The sequence below is a fragment of the Chiloscyllium plagiosum genome, unplaced genomic scaffold, assembly GCF_037043375.1.
Source record: "Chiloscyllium plagiosum isolate Xiang-an unplaced genomic scaffold, Cpla_swu_hap1 HiC_scaffold_20, whole genome shotgun sequence".
In the NCBI taxonomy this organism is placed as follows: domain Eukaryota; kingdom Metazoa; phylum Chordata; class Chondrichthyes; order Orectolobiformes; family Hemiscylliidae; genus Chiloscyllium; species Chiloscyllium plagiosum.
Window position 1 is genome coordinate 45961273 of NW_028270158.1, and position 17421 is coordinate 45978693.

Genomic DNA, 17421 nt, shown 5'->3' on the forward strand with positions numbered 1-17421 from the left:
AATAGCTCAGCATTTCCAAAACAGTTTGAGCCCATCATAATTGCAAGTAAATTAAGTTTTACGATCATTGCCAAGGTAATAGGAACTTATGATGCCAGCTAATGTTACAAACGGATCAGTCATATTTTGTTTTAATTTTAAATTTAATGCAATGTTCTTTCACTTAAGTATAAGCAGATAAGTCTGTAGATTTAGTTCTAATAATAAAGTAGAAGTTTATTGTGCAAAGCCAAACCAAGATATCTGTGTACAATACAGTTTGAAAGATTTCAAAGCAAAATGAAATGTCAAAACAAAATCCTATCTATTCCCCCAATACCACCACTTTACAGTTACACAAAAAGCAGAGAAATTACTGTTTTCGACTTAACCACCTCTTCTCAGTTATTATCCTGTGAACTGAAGCCTTTTGTCTTGACCAGTCACAACTGAGCGCTTCGACTTCCTTAGCCTTTTAAAAAAATCTGCAAAGTTGTAACCAGACTTTCTTGGTCTGTATGTCTTTTAAAGTGCATCTTTCTACGAAGTTAACATATTTTCCTAAATGAGGAAAGAAATCTCCTTTCCTAGGAGACATTACATTTTCTGTGGTATAGTATGGCAGGGGTTGGTGAGAGCAACATTAAGAAAATGAAGGTATTTACCGTCTCCTCTGTTTCCCAGACTGCAAGCTTTTTATTTGTAGTTGCGTTCAGCTACTTTGTGCTTCACCAATTTTTATTTTATTTAACAGATTATCAGTATCATAGTGAAGAATGATGGGAACTGGTTATCTGGGCAACCTCAGCTAGTGAGCCACTTACGACGGGTCTGGGTGAGTGACGCTTTCCAGGAGCGCCATCGGAAGGAAAGCATGGTAGCCACTCACTGGAAGGAACCAAAGCTTCTCGCATTTTGCCTGTTGAATTATTGCAAGTATGCAATGTTTTCTCTTGAAAACAAAAGAGACTAGCATAATTTATTTCTTAAAATGGGTGATGTGAAGGGCTTTTTCCATTGCATATTTCCATACACTTGGAAAGCTCTTGGACTTGAAATAGCACTCCATGACTAAGATCTTTGTAAACCTAAATCTATACCTGATGTTTAAGAAACGTAGCTAAGCTTTCAAGCATTTTTCAATTAAACACCTAAAATTTCATTACTTTTGGATTCTTTTTACCATAATATGCATACTTATTTCCATATGTGCAACTTTGTTGGAATCTATAATAATGGATTAATCGCAGAATCATACAGTACAGCAGCAGGCTGATTTGTCAGCCTTGGCTGTGCTTGCTCTTACCTCATCAATGCTACTCCTTGCTCCTGTTCCTCATTGTCTTACGAGTTATTCTATTTAAGATTTATCCAGTTCTCTTGAAAGTTATGGATCCTTTGCCAAATGACTTCAGTCTTTGTCCTTGACCTTCCATACAGTGGAAACAATTTATGCTTATTTTCTCTACCAAGGCTCATCATTCTCAAATAGTATTTAATAATTTTGAATTATAGAAAAGTTAGTGCACTTCAGTGTTGCTTCACTGTCTTTGGGATTTGTTTTGAGGTTGCAGCTACGTCCATAGTAAATTGATTGGAGCATGTACTGTTGAAGTTCTGTTTTAATCTATCTTAGAAATGACTGATCTGTTATGAAAATTGACTTCCCTCCAGGCGGAATTATGCAGAGATTGAGCTGCTGTTTCAACTGCTTCGAGCATTTACTGGGCGTTTTCTGAGCAATATGACCTTCCTGAAGGAGTATATGGAAGAAGAGATCCCAAAGAATTACAGTGTGGCACAGAAGCGTGTCCTGTTTAACAGATTTGTGGAATTTTATGATCCAAACTTTGGAGATGAGCTTAAAGCCAAGGTGAGTGTACTGTATTGTAAAAATAAGCTAGTTGGCACTTTGAACTTCTTCAGCCATGTTCAGAAACGTCTGAATTGTTTATTTCTGAGCATGTAAATGTTTAACTCCTGGAAAATGTCAATATAAAACAAACTCCACTGAACTGAATCTTAGAATCTTACAGCAGAGAAGGGTGCAATTCAGTCCATGTTCTTTGTACCAACCCTTTTAAAGTTTTGGCCAATTATTTGCATTCCTTCACTCTTTTGTAATTTTTCTCCTTTCAAGTATTTATTCAATTTGTTTGCAAGTTACTATTCAATTACAGGCAGTACATTCCAGGTCGCAACACTTTTTTTGGAAAAAAAAATTGAAAGCCTGTTCACCTGTTGTTCTTAGCCTTGACATCTCAAGGGCTTAGATTTCTCTCATTAAATTCTTTCAGATTGGAGGCAAATTCTTGACATTTTTATAGCAAATTCATTTTCTGAGGATGTACAATGTTTTTGTTGCTCATCAGATCAGTAATAACTTCAAAATTATAATTAAAATTATGATTTATTTCATGTGGTCAAGTATTGTAATTAATTTGTTCCTCGACCTGTTCATTTCAAAGCCCCTAAGCCAGCGTTTTGTATTTATATTGCTGCTGTTAGACCTATCATTCTCCAGATTGATTAACCATTATAATGTAACTGTAATGGGAAAATGTAACAATGTATTTTTGGATTAATGTACTTGTGAATTTAATGTATTTCTGTGGTGATTGTTAATGATGAATGAATGGATTTAAATATCAAATATTTTATGTTTTAATCATTGAAATGTTTTGACTTTTAACTATCTGCATGACTAAAGCAACAAAGGAATTTCAGCCGAAGTACTTCAATTAAATAGAATGACTGAGTTCTCATTTAGAGATGCAATTAAACAAAAATTCACAAATTAAGAAGATGATAAACCCGACTGAATATTTACTAGTTGTATTTTGCTGCATGCCATCCATTACCTTTTTGACTTTGCCTGCGCATATCTGCAAAAATATATCAGCTCAAGATTATGCTTTGTACAGTTGGTGGCATTTACTCAGCCAGATGAATCGTTGAAGGATCGGTGATCAGTGCACAACTGACCTTGGGTTCTGTGTTCTGATGTGCTTCTCTTGTACAATTGTATGTCAGATATATCTCCGCACAAAGCACTTGTATTCATTTCAACTTGCATCAAGATTTTTAAACAATATTTTGATATTTATGTTATTACAAGTATTTGATCTTCAGAACTAAAAGAAATGACTAAACTTTAAAATATACTATTTTATATGACATCTTTGAAAAGATGAGCTTAGGTGTAATGGGTTGACTGGCTTCTTACTGAATGATATTGCTGATTTTGTGGCATTCAAATGTGTACGAGAAAAGGAATATTATATGCTATTTGATTTTGCTGGTATGTCCTTTTTTAGGCTCTGCAGCACATCTTGATCCCCGCTTTCCAATACAGCTTTGACAAAGGTGAAGGGGAGCAACTTTTAGGGCCTCCAAATCCTGAGGGAGATAATCCTGATAGCATCACAAGTGTTTTCATTACAAAGGTAATGCTAATGGTTTGGATATTGATGCAGGTTTCTTATTTGTAAATATGAGCCAAGGAATCTTTTGTTACACTTCATGCCTTTGCTCTTTGCTGTGATAGTGCAGTAAACTGCTTAATTCCAATAAATTATTCATCAGTTTGAAAGTGTGATTATTCTTCACTGTATCTTAAAATGTAGTCCACCTGTGGCAACTCATAAATCATTTCTGCTTTTAACAGAAGAGATTTTAGATGGTAAATATTAATAATTCAGACTTTTCCACAATTTGAGGCGTTTCCAGCAATGATCTCTGCACCTTGAGTATCTTGAGAGGATTCAAGATGCTCATGGCTTTTATATAATTTATTTTCTGTGAATTTACACAATTTATGTAATTGTGACTACTGATGTTGTGAAGAAGAAGAAAATTGTGGTGGTTTCCAGAAGCATTTCCTAAGAGCCAGTATCTTTTTCAATTCAAGTGCAGTTAATATTGTAGAATCATACTGCATAGGCGGAGGCCATTCGGCTTGTTTTTCCAATGCTGTCATCTTTAGAAACTTACCCAGTCCATCCGTCTCATCTGCTCTTTAATCATTACCCTTCAAATTTTTCTTGTCAAGAATATTCACAGTACCCAATTGAAAGCTGCTATTAAATCTGTTTTCACTATCTTTGCAGACAATGCAACCTAGATTTTAACACCCCTGGTTTTAAAAAAAATCATGATTTAATTTTTGTTTTTATAAATACTGTTCTTCTCATCACCACTTTGTTCTTTGGCCAGTACTCATTAATTTATTAACTTTTATTAATCCTTTATCTATTTAAATAGTTATGGATTTTTTTTTCGCAGGTACTGGATCCAGAGAAGCATGCTGAAATGTTAGATGCTTTAAGGATTTACTTACTGCAATTTGCAACTCTTCTCGTTGAGCACGCACCCCACCACATCCACGACAATAATAAAAATCGGAACAGCAAACTGAGACGCCTGATGACGTTTGCGTGGCCTTGCTTGCTTTCCAAGACCTGTGTGGATCCAGCCTGCAAATACAGTGGTCACTTACTTCTGGCACATATCATAGCCAAATTTGCAATTCATAAAAAGATAGTCTTGCAGGTAAGCTTCATATTGTTCGCCATGTAATTTCATGTAGCTTTAAATGGTAGATGTGACCGAATATCAGATTTTAATTGAGAAAATGTTGATCACATCTACCAACAGTGATTCCTGTGTAAATAGATAGTTGAGCAGAGAGACCAATAATATGCATGGTAAAATTGTCAAAAGGCACTCTGAAACCATGGGCATGTGCAAAGTGCAAATTATGTGTGGCTTTCATTGTACTGAATCATTTTTATTGCAAGTTTACTTTCACTGAATCAGTCACAAAAATTATCAGCTTGTTTATTTTTTGCAGTCTAACCGCTCCCCCCCCCCCCCCCCCCCCAAAACCACCCATCAAAATTCTCATTGGCTTTTTATGAAATACTTTGTTAACTCCTAACACAGTCAATGTTTTGACAGAGTAGCTATCCACCCACCTTTGGAATTGTATGCTTGAATGGCACGAACCCAGGCATGGAGTGGTTTGTGTGAAAAGTGAATGATGACTGGAGACGTTTTTTTGTTTACAGTTTATTGAATTAACTATTCAGTCTCTCCATATAGCTCAAATCCTGCAACCCTGGCAACGTCCTTGTAAATCTTTTCTGAACCTTTTCACGTTTCACAACATCCTTCCTATAGGAGGGAGACCAGAATTGCACGAAGTATTTCAAAAGTGGCCTAGTCACTGTCCTGTACAGCCGCAACATGACCTCCCAACTCCTGTGCTTAATACTCTGACCAATAAAGGAAAGCATACCATCGCTGTCTTCACTATCCTGTCTCCCTGCGATTCTACTTTTTAACCATTTTGTAAATAAAGACTTATACAAACAGCATCAGTTGATCCATGCACCAATGTGTCTATGTTTACAAGTTTTACTGTTTGGTATTGAGCAACAAAGTTTTTTTTCGGCCTAGCCAATGCAACTGCTATTTTACTGTCTTATCAAGTTGTTGTGCAGATATATTTCTATACTTCCAGGCAATTAGAGTCATAGAGGTGTACAGCACGGAAACAGACCCTTCAGTCCAACTCGTCCATGCTGACCAGATATCCTAACCTAATCTCGTCCCATTTGCCAGCACTTGGCCCTTATCCTTCCAAACTCTTCCTATTCACATACCCATCCAGATGCCTTTTAAATGTTGCAATTGTATCGGCCTCCACTACTTCCTTGGCAGCTGATTCCATACACGTGTCACCCTCTGCATGAAAATGTTGCCCCTTAGGTCCCTTTTATATCTTTCTCCTTTCACCCTAAACCAATGCCCTCTAGTTCTGGACTCCCCCACCCCAGGAAAAGACTTTATCTATTTACCCTATCCATGCCCCTCATGATTTTATAAACCTCTATAAGGTCACCCCTCAGCTTCCGACACTCCAGGGAAAACAGCCCCAGCCTATTCAGCCTCTCCTTATAGCTCAAATCCTCCAACCCTGGCAACGTCCTTGTAAATCTTTTCTGAACCCTTTCAAGTTTCACAACATCTTTCCGATAGGAAGGAGACCAGAATTGCACGCAGTTTCTAAAAGTGGCCTAACCAATGTCCTATACAGTCGCAACATGACCTCCCAACTCCTGTACTCAATACTGTGACCAGTAAAGGAAACCATACCAAACGCTTTCTTTATTATCCAATCTCCCTGCCACTCTACTTTCAAGTAAATCTGCACTCCCTCGTACCTTCCCATTAAGTGTATAAGTCTGCTAAGATTTGCTTTCCCAAAATGCAGCACCTCACATTTATCTAAATTAAACTTCAGCTGCCACTCTTCAGCCCATTGGTCCATCTGATAAGATTCTGTTGTATTCTGAGGTAACCTTCTTTGCTGTCCACTACACCTCCAAGTTTGGTGTCATCTGCAAACTTACTAACTTTCCCTTCTATGTTCATTACTGCAAAACTTGGGACAAACGAGATATTTTACACTTATTGGACATTAAACACAAATTCAGCAACATTATAATCTTGCTTAAGTCTAGCAATCCCATAGTAATGCCTATGTTTTTGAATTTTTTTTAGTTATTTATTCAGTGGTTGAGGGTGTTGTCTGCTGGCCAACATTTACTGTAACTGGAACTGCATTTGTTTTTTTTTCACAGTGAACATTAAATTTGTTTGTTTTAATCAAGGCAATTTCATTTAGAGTCATATGCTCGTCCATGCCGACCAGATATCCCAATCCAATCTAATCCCTCCTGCCAGCACCCGGCCCATATCCCTCCAAATCCTTCTTATTCGTATACCCATCCAGATGCCTTTTAAATGTTGCAATTGTACTAGCTTCCATCACTTCCTCTGGCAGCGCATTCCATACATGTACCACCCTGTGTGTGAAAAAGTTGCCCTGTAGGTCTCTTATATCTTTCCCCTCTCACCCTAAACCTACGCCCTCCAATTCTGAACTCCACCCACCCCTAGGACTTTGCCTATTCGAAGCACTAAATAAATATTTTTTGACAGTGTTCACTATAGAAAATGAAAATGTTGGTGAGGAAGATACAGAGATACTTGCATCTAGACTAGAAGAGATTGAGGTTCACAAGGAAAAGCTATTAGAAATACTGCAGTGTGAGAAAATAGACAAGTCCCCTGGGCCGGAGAGGATCTATCCTAGGATCCTCTGGGAAGCAAGGGAAGAGATTGCCGAGCCTCTGGCATTGATCTTCAAATCATCGTTGTCTACAGGAATAGTGCCTGAGGACTGGAGGATAGCAAATGTGGTTCCCTTGTTCAAAAAGGGTAGTAGAGACAACCCTGGTAATTACAGACCAGTGAGTCTCACTTCAGTTGTTGGTAAAGTGTTGGAAAAGGTTATAGGATTTATAACCATCTAGAAAAGAATAATCTGATCAGGGACAGTCAGCACAGTTTTGTGAAGGGTAGGTCGTGCCTAATGAATCTTATTGACTTTTTTGACAAAGTGACCAAACAGGTAGATGAGAGTAAACCGGTTGATGTGGTGTATATGGATTTCAGCAAGGTGTTCGATAAGGTTCCCCACAGTAGGCTATTATACAAAATGCGGAGGAATGGGATTGTGGGAGACATAGCAGTTTGGATCAGTAACTGGCTTGCTGAAAGAAAACAGAGGGTTGTAGTTGATGGACCATGTTCATCTTGGTATCCAGTTACTAGCAGCCTACCGCAAGGGTCAGTGTTGGGTCCACTGCTGTTCGTCATTTTTATAAATGACCTGGATGAGGGCTTAGAAGGGTGGGTTAGTAAATTTGAGGACAACACTAAGGTTGGTGGAGTTATGGATAGTGACGAAGGATGTAGTAGGTTGCAGAGAGACATAGGATGCAGAGCTGGGCAGAGATGTGGCAAATGGAGTTTAATGTGGACAAGTGTGAGGTGATACACTTTAGACGGAGTAATCGGAATGCAAAGTACTGGGCTAATGGTAAGATTCTTGGGAGTGCAGATTAGCAGAGAGATCTCGGTGTCCATGTACACAGATCCCTGAAAGTTGCCACCCAGATTGACCGGGGTTGTTAAGAAGGCATACAGTGTTTTGGCCTATATTAATAGAGGGATTGAGTTCCGGAATCAGGAGGTTATGCTGCAGCTTACAAAGCTCTGCTACGGCCACGCTTGGAGTATTATGTACAGTTCTGGTCACTGCATTATAAAAAGGATGTGGAAGTTTTGGAAAGGGTGCAGAGGAGATTTACTAGGATGTTGCCTGGTATGGAAGGAATGTCTTATGAGGAAAGGCTGAGGGCCTTGAGGCTGTTCTCGTTAGAGAGAAGGTTGAGAGGTGACTTAATAGCCACCTCCAAACAGACCCCACCACCAAGGATATATTTCCCTCCCCTCCCCTATCAGCTCTGGAAAGACCACTCCCTCCACGACTCCCTCGTCAGGTCCACACACCCACCAACCCAACCTCCACTCCCGGCACCTTCCCCTGCAGCTGCAAGAAATGCAAAACTTGTGCCCACACCTCCCCCCTCACTTCCCTCCAAGGCCCCAAGGGATCCTTCCATATCTGTCACAAATTCACCTGCACCTCCACACACATCATTTACTGCATCCGCTGCACCCGAAGTGGCCTCCTCTACATTGGGGAGACAGGCCGCCTACTTGTGGAACGTTTCAGGGAACACCTCTGGGACACCCGCACCAACCAACCCAACCGCCCCGTGGCTGAACACTTTAACTCCCCCTCCCACTCCACCAAGGACATGCAGGTCCTTGGCCTCCTCCATCGCCAGACCATGGCAACACGACGCCTGGAGGAAGAGCGCCTCATCTTCCGCCTAGGAACCCTCCACCCACAAGGGATGAATGCAGATTTCTCCAGCTTCCTCATTTCCCCTCCCCCCCCCCCCCCCCCCCCCCTTATCTCAATCATCTTCCCAACCTCTCCGCCCCCAGCCCCTCTCCGGCCTATCACCCTCACTTTAACCTCCTTCCACCCATCGCATTCCCAACACCCCTCCCCCAAGTCCCTCCTCCCTACCTTTTATCTTAGCCTGCTTGGCACACCTTCCTCATCCCTGAAGAAGGGCTTATGCCCAAAACGTCGATTCTCCTGCTCCTTGGAAGCTGCCTGACCTGCTGCGCTTTTCCAGCAACACATTTTTCAGCTTTGATCTCCAGCATCTGCAGTCCTCACTTTCTCCTACTTAATAGAGACATACAAGATAATCAGAGGGTTAGATAGGCTGGACAGGGAGAGCCTTTTTCCAAGTATGGGAACAGCACACACGAGGGGGCACAACTTTTAAAGTGAGGGGCGATAGGTATAAGACAGATGTCAGAGGTAGTTTCTTTACTCGGAGTAGTAAGGGTATAGAATACTTTGCCTGCAACGATAGTAGATTCGCCAACTTTAAGTGCATTTTTGGACAGGCATATGGACATACATGGAATAGTGTAGGTAGGATGGGCTTCAGATTAGTATGACAGGTCGGCGCAACATTGAGGGCCGAAGGGCCTGTACTGCGCTGTTATGTTCTATGTTCTATATATCCAATCCATGCCCCTAATGATTTTATAAACCTGTAAAAGGTCACCCCACCTGACAGCATCCATAAATTTTTTTCTGAACCCTTTCAAATTTCACAACATACTTCCGATAGGAAGGAGAGCAGAATTGCACACGATATCCCAAAAGTGGCCTAACCAATGTCCTGTAAAGCCACAACATGACTTCCCAACTCCTGCAGTCAATACTCTGAACAATAAAGGAAAGCATACCAAACGCTACCTTCACTATCCTATTTACCTGTGACTCCACTTTCAAGGAGCTATGAACCTGCACTCCAAGGTCTCTTTGTTCAGCAATACTCCCCAGGACCTTCCCATTAATTATACAAATTCTGCTAAGATTTGCTTTCCCAAAATGCAGTGCCTCACATTTATCTGAATGAAACTCCATTTGGCTCTCCTCAGCCCATTAGCCCGTGTGGTCAAGATCCCATTGTACTCTGAGGTAACCTTCACTGTCCACTACACCTCCAATTTTGATGGCATCTGCAAACTTACTAACTATACCTCTTATGCTCGCATCCAAATCATTTATGTAAATGATGAAAAGTACTGGACCTAGCACCGATCCTTGTGGCATTCCACTAGTCTGAAAAACAACCCTTCACCACCACCCTCTGTCTTCTACTTTCAGCCAGTTCTGTATCCAAATGACTAGTATTCCATGAGATCTAACCTTTCTAACTAGTCTCCCATGGGGACCCTTGTCGAATGCCTTACTGAAATCCATATAGATCACGTCTACTGCTCTGCCCATATCAATCCTCTTTGTTACTTCTTCAAAAAACTCAATCAAGTTTGTGAGACATGATTTCCCTCACACAAAGCTATGTTGACTATCCCTAATCACTCCTTGCCTTTCCAAATAGATGTGCATCATGTCCCTCCAGGATCAACCATATCAAGAACGTAGAAGGGCAGGTGACCAAGCTTTTTGAGGATGTACATTCTTGGTAGCATTGTGATGGAGACGTAGAGAGACAGCAAAGTGTAGACAGGGAATTATAGAGCTTGAGAATTGAAATTTGGATTTGCAATACAGAATTGGAGCAATGCATTGTTCCAGGAAATTTGTAGTGATAAAGAAAGTTACATAGGATTGGTAAAGCAATGAAGGAATTTGAAAATGAGGGTAAGAATTTTAAAATTGTTGAATTCTCAGATTAGGAATCGATGCAAGGCATTGAGCTCAGGTGTGATTGGTGAATGAGCAGTGTACGTAATTTTAAGAATTTAGGGTGTAACATTGTTTCAAGGTCAGGCATTTCTCAATTATATTTTCACAGGTTTTCCTCAGTTTGCTTAAAGCTCATGCTATGGAAGCTCGATTGGTAGTCAGGCAAGCGATGGCCATTTTGACTCCTGCTGTCCCAGCTCGCATGGAAGATGGACATCAAATGCTGACTCACTGGACAAGAAAAATCATTGTGGAAGAAGGGCATACAGTGCCTCAGCTGGTTCACATTTTGCATCTCATTGTTCAACATTTTAGGGTAAGTTGTTACAAGAATAAGCTGAGTTTCTATCTATTAGCTAATACCTCAACAAAGGAAAGGGTATTAAAAATTTGTGCCATGGTAATTGTAACATGCTTGGGAGGGCAACATTTTCGGATGGGATGGTTCCACTACTTGTTTGTTTGTATGCATTGTATAGACTGAAATTGATAAAGGTTGATTACTGTGATTAGTCAATAACTCCATTGTCATGCAATGCCAGGAGAATAGAAAGCTAAGAACTTGGCCTTTTATCGCCAATGATTTCACTGTCCCCTAGCATTAAGATTATTCGTTTGTGTCAATTCTGCTGGCTGTCATAGAGACAAAACAACTGCAGATGCTCAAATCCAAAGTGGACAAGCAGGAGGCTGGAAGAACACAGCAAGTCAGGCAGCATCAGAAGTTTGAGAAGTCAATATTTTGGGTGTAACCCCCAGTCATATGGCATGTGAATGGACTCTTCAGTCTGACCTGTCGATGCCAAACATAATCCCAAACTAGACTCGTCCCACCTGCCTACGTTTGACCCATATCCCTCCAAACCTTTCCTCTTCATGTACTTACACATAGGTAATTGTGCCCACATCCACCACTTCCTCAGGAAGTTCATTCCAGACATGAGCCATCCTCTGTTTTTAAAAAAAAATGCCCCTTTTTCTTTTAAAATCTCTCCTCTCACCTTAAAAATGTGCCCCCAGCCTTTAAATTCCCCATTTGTCTTATACAGTTATCATTATCTTTTTGAAGAGAGTAGTATAAATAGACAGCAGAAGTAAACCTCCAAATTCAAAGGAGAGGCCAGTAAACCACAGTAAAGGCAGCTTTGCAGAAACATGCTGCATCACAGGAAATATTATGGATTCCTTCCTAACATCCACTTGAAAGGTGTAGGTAGTTTGTGGTCTTTTTGTAGTAGTAACCACTTATTTTGCAGATGGCATCTCATCTTGCACAATCACTTTGTAACATTACAAGAAATGCAGAATCTTCAGCAGAACAATAGAGAGCAAAAATCCCTTTGTGATCGGACAAATGCATTTGACTGGGTTCCATAAGCAAGTTTTACATTTGGAATGAACTTTCTCACATTTCACTTCCATGGTTTAAGTCCTCATTTAAACCTATCAGTTTGATTCCTGGTTCTATTCCAGTCTGAGTTGTCCAATATTCTTAGTATAAAAGAGGAGTTGTCTTGGACCAGAAGGGAAAAAAAAAGTCAGATATGCATAATATTTACTGGAAATGTGTGGTCCCTGAACGGTACCAATTTACACTTGCCCAGCAAAGATGTATCATAAGTACACAGTTTATAGGAGGAGATTTTAGAAGCCTTCCTTCTTGTATAGTGAGAATTAGACATTAAGAAAGGACACATTGTGAGTATTCTGTAATGCAATTGGGAATAATGTTTCTGCTTAGGTGTACTTCCCAGTGCGACATCATCTTGTGCAACACATGGTTAGTGCCATGCAGCGACTAGGTTTCACGCCAAGTGTCACCATTGAACAGAGGAAGTTAGCTGTTGATCTGGCTGAAGTTGTCATTAAATGGGAGCTGCAGAGAATCAAGGACCAGCAGGTAAAGTAATATGCAGAATATCAATTTATCCTCCATTTAAAAGCTTGACAATTGGGCATTTTTCCATTGTTCAAGATTTCATTTCAAGTTCATTTTTAGCATAACCTTGATTCAGGTTAAAAGTCATGTTTCATTATTTTAAGAGGGATACCATTTTGTATACACCTGAGTCTTGAGGCTCGATTCCAGGAATGCAGTGCTGTGTTTTTTCTAAACATGTATCAATATCAGAGTTGTTAACATTTCAAAGGATTACTTGTTGAATTTGTTATTCATCTGAGGATAAATAGGTTATCAGTTTTAATAATGTGCAGTTAAATGTTTTTGGATGTTCAAAGCTGTGTTTTTTGGACATCAAATCAGTGCATGTTATTCCTTATTGATGAAAGAAACTACTTGCATCGATTGAAATTACAATTAGCTTTGTGTGCTCAGTTACAGAATAGGATAATTTTTTTTCAGCAATGTTTCTTTATCTTATTCCTACCAAAATTATTTCTTGTGTTGGAAGCCTCCACTTTGGGCTGAAACCTAAATTTGTTTACTGGATGTATAACTTTGTTTCGTTTTTGATTCAATTCTCATCCAGTAGCAGTTTAGTTACCTCAAAGGTTTAATTTCACAAGAATGAAATCATAACTTACTTTAGTGCTATGATTTGAAGGGGCAGTTAATAATCCTAGGGAGGAGAGTATTGTTTATAATCCAAAACATCTTTTGGTGTAATTGAGGAAGGTCCCATCATTACTTCAATATTTGATGCATTCACCTCTTGAGTCAGAAGTTCGAGGGTTTAAGTTCCACTTCCAAGCATCAACTTTAGGCTGACCCACCAATGCAGACTGAGAAAGCACTTCATTGTTGCAGGTGCTGTATTTCAGATGCGACTTTAAGCTGCAGCTTTGTCTATTGTGATATGTGAACGTAAAAGATCTCAAGGCATTTGTGAGAGCTTACAGGTGTCCTGACCAATATTTATCCCTCAGCTGACCAATTATCTATTTATATAGCACATAACTATTTATGGAATTGTGCTGCATTCAAATTGGGTGCCATGATTCCCATAACAGGGGCTGCGATTCAAAGATACATAATTACTTCAACATGTTAGGAGTTTAGAAGAGGTGCTATATTTGTACTTCAAAAGACAGTTGTCCTATAGTCAGACAGCCGATACATAAAAAGAAGCGGGTGTGTGTAAGCTTGGCATCCAGTCACACAATGACGAGAAATGTTGAATCTGAGGGTGCATTGTACACAAAAGGAAGGTTGGTGCTGTATACAGAGGAACCTCGATTATCCGAGGGACGTGGGTGGGGGACTATTTCCTTCGGTTATTTGAAGTGCAGGATAACATAGTTTAGCCAGGCATCGGGACTTTGTGATCTTGTTAGGATAATCGAATGCCGGATAATCGAAGTTCTTCTGTATATAGGGTATTTCAGTACCTTAAAGACTATATGCCAATAATTAACTCCTCAACTCTGACCACAGGAGAACTAAAAGAAGAAAACAAAACTCCTTTTATTGTGTACATCCAGATTGCTGAAATGAGTTTTACAACTGATATCTGTTTTTTGAGGTTTTGTTTTCATAAGATGACTATGAAATACGATGTATTGATTTTTAGATATTGCCAAATGAATACTGAATATTTTACCATTCTGTTCAATTCCTCACCCCTGCTCCCTGCCATGCTGTTTTAAAAAATGTAGCCAGATTCAGATCCTGACGCAAATGGCGGTGGTGAGGGAACCAGTGCGACCAATGGCAACGTCAGACGAGGTTTATCAGTGGATTCTGCTCAGGATGTGAAACGCTTCAGAACAAATGCTGGAACTGTGAGTACAGTCCAAAGATAGAGGACAATATCTGGTTCACGTTCAAGAACAGTAATGCAATTTTTTCTTTGCGAGGAAATGTGTTGGGATCGGTAACTTGGGCTGTGTAGTTGATGCTTTGATCACTCCATTGATGCAGTTGTGCGGGTAAAGTTTTGGATGCAGCTAAATTAATTCTGGCACTATAGCATTTGCACTCTAGTACAAATTGTATTAAAGTCCATTTCGTGTCTTTTAGCTAGCAATTAAATATAGTTGAAAAATGTATTTCCAATTAAAGTGATAATGTTACTATAAATGAGCGCTCTCAACAATAAATTAAAGATTGTTTGTAACTTTGCAACACAAATACTTGACTTGATTAGAATGTTGTGGTTTATGTAATGTAAAATAACTTAATCAATTTCTGCATTTGAAAGCAGATAACTAATTCGTTTACCTTGAATGCAGTGTGTAATTGTGAACTGTTTCTGTAGTCAATCTGTCATGTTTTCAGATATTTGAACTAAAAGTGATGACAACCTACATATTACTATTTAGCAGTTTATGCATTGACATAATTGGTATTTAGCCAAACTGGTCTCACTTCATCTTGTGTTGCTTTCAGAAAGCATGACTCGTCCAATAGAATGAATTCAATATTCCTCTCTTATTAAAGTAATTTGCTAAAGTCATTGAATACGTCGTTTTTCTGTAGGACACGCTCTTCTGATCTAAGCTGTGCCAATTTCTGTACTTATTGTTTTATTCTAATATACTTCTCTAAGGAAGGAAAAGTGCTGAGATGGCAAAACTGGAATGGTCAAAAATTCAGGAATTTACCTTGATTTAGTCATGAACAGCACACTGTTCTCTGCATATTTATACAGTTTACTGCATTTAATTCTTTGTGATGCTACTTTATTTCACTTTCAGTCAGAAAGTGCATTTATTTTTCATATGATGTAATGGTATAATTGCAGAAGGTGTACATAGAGGTTAAATCTTTGGGAATCTGACTGTTTATCTTAATTGTGGCTAATGCTTTTTTTTTGTCAATTACATACTTAATATTTTAGAGTCTGTTAAAAATTGAACACAATGTTGCAAATACCCAGCAAGTATAGCAGCATCTGTGGAGAGAGAAACAATGTTTCAGGTCTGATATTTTCTTCAGAACATTTATTGGGAACTCTCAGCTAGTTGTCTTTTTCTCTTCCTTTCATTTTTGCAAAGTGGAGTTTAAGCCTTGGCTCAGTTGAAAGCGCTCAGTTTTAAAAAAAAAAGTGTTGAAATCAGAAATGCATTCACATAACTACAAAACTGTTCCTTGCCAGCTGAACAATAGCTTAATATTCTGCTTATAGTTTTTTTTTATATCAACATTCGGGGAATGTCTAAGACTAACTTTTATAATGTGGAAAATGAACTGACTCTTCACTTCTCATACCAAAATGATCTCCGATTATTTAGAGGACCGCAAGTGTTTTGCATCATCAGTAAATTTGTAATCTTCCAAAGCCAAATCTATCTGCTCATATAGAGGTCAAATAGTGCTTTATACCAGAAAAGGATTCTTTGTATTGATGTAATCAAAACTCTACTTCCTCCCTTCTGAAGTATTAGAATATGTGTTGGCTTAGAAAATTATCAAATTGTTAAAACCAGTTCTCTTGGAGCAAAAACAATTTTGGAGGCTGGTCCAGCTCATGTTAACTTGATTTATATTAATGCACCCAGGAAATTAGATTAGATTACTCCGTATGGAAACAGGCCCATTCGGCCAAACAAGTCCACACACCGACCTTCCGAAGAGGTATTCACCCATACCCCTACACCAAACACTATGGGCAATTTAGCATATATTTCCCTCTCCTCCCCTGTCAGCATTCCGTAAAGACGACTCCCTCCGTGATTCCCTTGTCAGATCCACACCCCCCACCAACCCAACCTCCACTCCCGGCACCTTCCCCTGCAACCGCAGGAGGTGCAAGACTTGCGCCCATACCTCCCCCCTCACCTCCCTCCAAGGCCCCAAAGGAAACTTCCATATCCGCCACAGATTCACCTGTACCTCCACACATATCATCTATTGCATCCTCTGCACCCGATGTGGCCTCCTCCATATTGGGGAGACAGGCCGCCTACTTGCGGAGCGTTTCAGAGAACACCTCTGGGACACCCGGACCAACCAACCCAACCACCCTGTAGCTCAACATTTCAATTCCCCCTCCCACTCCACCAAGGATATGCAGGTCTTTGGACTCCTCCATCGTCAGACCACAGCAAAACGACGGTTGGAGGAAGAACGCCTCATCTTCCGGCTAGGAACCCTCCAACCACAAGGGATGAACTCGGATTTCACCAGTTTTCTCATTTCCCCTCCCCCCAGCCTGTCTCAGTCAAATCCATCAAATTCAGCACCGCCTTCCTAACCTGCAATCTTCTTCCCGACCTCTCCGCCCCCACCCCAGTCTGACCTATCACCCTCACCTTGACCTCTTTCCACCTATCACATTTCCGACGCCCCTCCCCCAAGTCCCTCCTCCCTATCTTTTATCTTAGCCTGCTGGACAAACTGTCCTCATTCCTGAAGAAGGGCTAATGCCCGAAACGTCGATTCTCCTGTTCCCTAGATGCTGCCTGACCTGCTGCACTTTTCCAGCAACACGTTTCCATCTCTGATCTCCAGCATCTGCAGACCTCACTTTCTCCGCAATTTAGCATGGCCAATTCACCTAACCTGCACATTTTTAGACTGGGAGGAAACCGGAGCACCTGGAGGAAATCCACATAGACATGGGGAGAATGTGCAAACTCCACACAGATAGTTCCCTGATGCGGGAATTGAACCCAGGTCTCTGGCACTGTGAGGCAGCAGTGTTAACCACTGTGCCGCCCACGGTAAATTGAACTTACCATGTGCAATAAATTGAACTTTCTGAAAAATTGTGACATACTAATTCAATTTTGAATCAGACTGGTGTCAGATCAATTTGTTC

General features: G+C 40.1%; 1 protein-coding gene across 1 annotated transcript in view; it reads left to right on the plus strand.

Annotated features, from left to right (window-relative positions):
* trrap (transformation/transcription domain-associated protein) overlaps positions 1-17421 on the plus strand; it is a 219627-nt gene that overhangs the window by 79204 nt on the left and 123002 nt on the right. The window contains 7 exon segments of the mRNA XM_087997909.1: positions 734-915; positions 1654-1852; positions 3297-3425; positions 4264-4530; positions 10809-11015; positions 12441-12599; positions 14315-14440. Of these exon segments, the coding sequence (XP_087854035.1) occupies positions 734-915; positions 1654-1852; positions 3297-3425; positions 4264-4530; positions 10809-11015; positions 12441-12599; positions 14315-14440 (1269 nt within the window).